Here is a 2,254-nt window from a genome sequence, read left to right on the forward strand (position 1 = left end):
GAGTTTGCCGAGGTCTAGTGCACAGCACGATCGCCTACGATTGCCACCGATCGCAATTTTAATAATCCGCATCGCGAAATATCGCGATCGAATGTGCCCGCTGGACAAATATGCATATTGACCAACACAGCCTGGTAACAAACACTTCCACCGTTGCAGTTCAGCCATGTTTATTATCAGGTGGAGTATTTTTCTATTTCGCGCGCTGGTAAAAATATTCATGTATAGCAAATATAGGTTACTGATGAATTATTTGTTGATACAGGTTTTAACTACATGTATATCTCTTGAAACTTGCAGGTTTCTTATCATCGCTTCTCAAGAGATGCCACATTATACAAAAAGTTAATCAGCGCCATCGAGCGCGACGAAGAGAAATACTGCAAGGTGACAAAATGCACAAGAGTGTGTTCAAGGCATTTCCTGCCATCAGACTTTATCCCCGGTGTATCATGCGGCAACAACTTACTGCGACAAACAGCCTGCCCCAGTGTGTTCAGCTTTGGCAAAAAGCAACAGCTTCGCAAATCACCCAAGAAGTGAACATTGAGCACCTGTCCACAAGCACATCAGATTTCAGATCAAGTAGTTGCTCAAGCACTGACTGTAGAAGACAGTGGAGCAGAATTTTTTGGCAACCAGTCTAATGATCGATCGTCTGCAGAAGCTCTAGAGCCCAAGCACCCGAAACAGAGAGAGACACCGCCAGCTGTTCACTTGCTTCTGGTACAACCTCTTTATTAGGTAGTGGCCAGCCTATCAGTGAAGTGGAACATATTGAGGGTGTGGTTGCCACACAAGCAAATGAAAGAGACAGACATAAATATGACTGTGAAGTCCTTCATGAGCGCTGCTCCAGACGAAGAAAGAGTTCCACTTTTCACTCCAAGAAAATCGCCGGCTCACTGCACGTCTTGAAGAAAAAGATATTAGAACAAGTTTTGGCATTGACCGTTTGAAACACTCAAATGAGGACTTCCTTGCTCACACAGGAATGCAATCACACCAGCACTTCCTGGCATTGATGACTTACATCAACACCGGAAAGAATGGGAGTAATGTTTTGAGGAATGCTGGCATCAAAGCCAGCGGAGGCCGACGGCGGAAGCTGACGGCAGAAAATGAACTGTTCCTCGTACTTGTAAGGCTTCGTCTCGGCCTCTTCAAGCATGATTTGGCACACAGATTTGGGATCACTCAGTCAATAGTGTCACGTATATGTGTGTCATGGATTAACTTCATTTACATAAGACTCTGCAAACTACCACTGTGGGTATCAAGAGCTGTAATAGACGCAACAATGCCTGCAGCAATCAGGACGTATCCAACAACAAGGGTTATTTTGGATGCAACAGAGATAAAGTGTGAGGTGCCCTTCTCACTGTCGCTCCAGTCGAGCTCCTATTCTACTTACAAGACTTCAAATACCTTTAAAGGCCACATTGGTGTTTCACCAAACTGCTTAGTGAGCTTTGTGTCAGAGCTGTACACAGGTTCTATCTCAGACAGGGAGGCCATAGTGAAAAGTGATTTTCTGAACCTCAAGTTTGACAAAAATGATTCTGTCATGGCAGACAAGGGGTTATTGATTGAGGACCTTTTGGCAAGCAAAAATGTTAAGCTGGACATTCCACCATTTCTGCACAGGAATGCCCTCTCTGAACAACAAGTCAGGGAAACTAAGGAGATTGCTTCATTGAGGATCCATGTAGAAAGGAGAATAAGAAGGGTTAAATCATTTCATATCTTTGATCGGCCGATCCCACTCACCCTGGCTCCCATAATCAATCAAATCTGGACTGTGGCTGCTATTCTCACAAACTTTCAAAGCCCTTTGGGCAAACCTTCACAACCAAGCAGGCAACAGCTGGCAACTCCAACAGAGCTAATGAATGAATAACTTAAATGATGACCTCTATTCACTGCCTCAAACCATGCAGCAAGATAACACAGGAGCGGAAACTTCCCTCACCTCCACAAACAGAGGGCACAAGAACTAGAGTATTACGACTCAGATTCTGTGCAATCCTGTACGAAAAACGAGTGTAATAAAGGCAAACTAGAGGGATGCACTAAACTGTGCTGTACTGATGGGTCATACTCATGAACGCGACGACTTGGCACTTAGATTAATGACCAAAATTTTGCTCCTTAAAAAGGGCTGGTGCCATCATGGCGGTAGGAATTTCGGTTCATTTTGTTTGGAAAGTGGCCACAAAATGCAGGCTTGCAGACTATGCAGGCGTGCCTGTTT

General features: G+C 44.5%; 1 protein-coding gene across 1 annotated transcript; it reads left to right on the plus strand.

Moving 5' to 3' along the window:
* Positions 1 to 1,300: 1,300 nt before the first annotated feature.
* Positions 1,301 to 1,979, plus strand: LOC144128595 (uncharacterized). The gene has a single exon (XM_077662128.1). It carries the CDS (start codon positions 1,301 to 1,303, stop codon positions 1,898 to 1,900), a length of 600 nt encoding a protein of 199 aa, XP_077518254.1. The 3' UTR covers positions 1,901 to 1,979.
* The last annotated feature ends 275 nt before the right edge of the window (positions 1,980 to 2,254 follow it).

This window comes from Amblyomma americanum, chromosome 1 (assembly GCF_052857255.1).
Source record: "Amblyomma americanum isolate KBUSLIRL-KWMA chromosome 1, ASM5285725v1, whole genome shotgun sequence".
Classification (NCBI taxonomy): domain Eukaryota; kingdom Metazoa; phylum Arthropoda; class Arachnida; order Ixodida; family Ixodidae; genus Amblyomma; species Amblyomma americanum.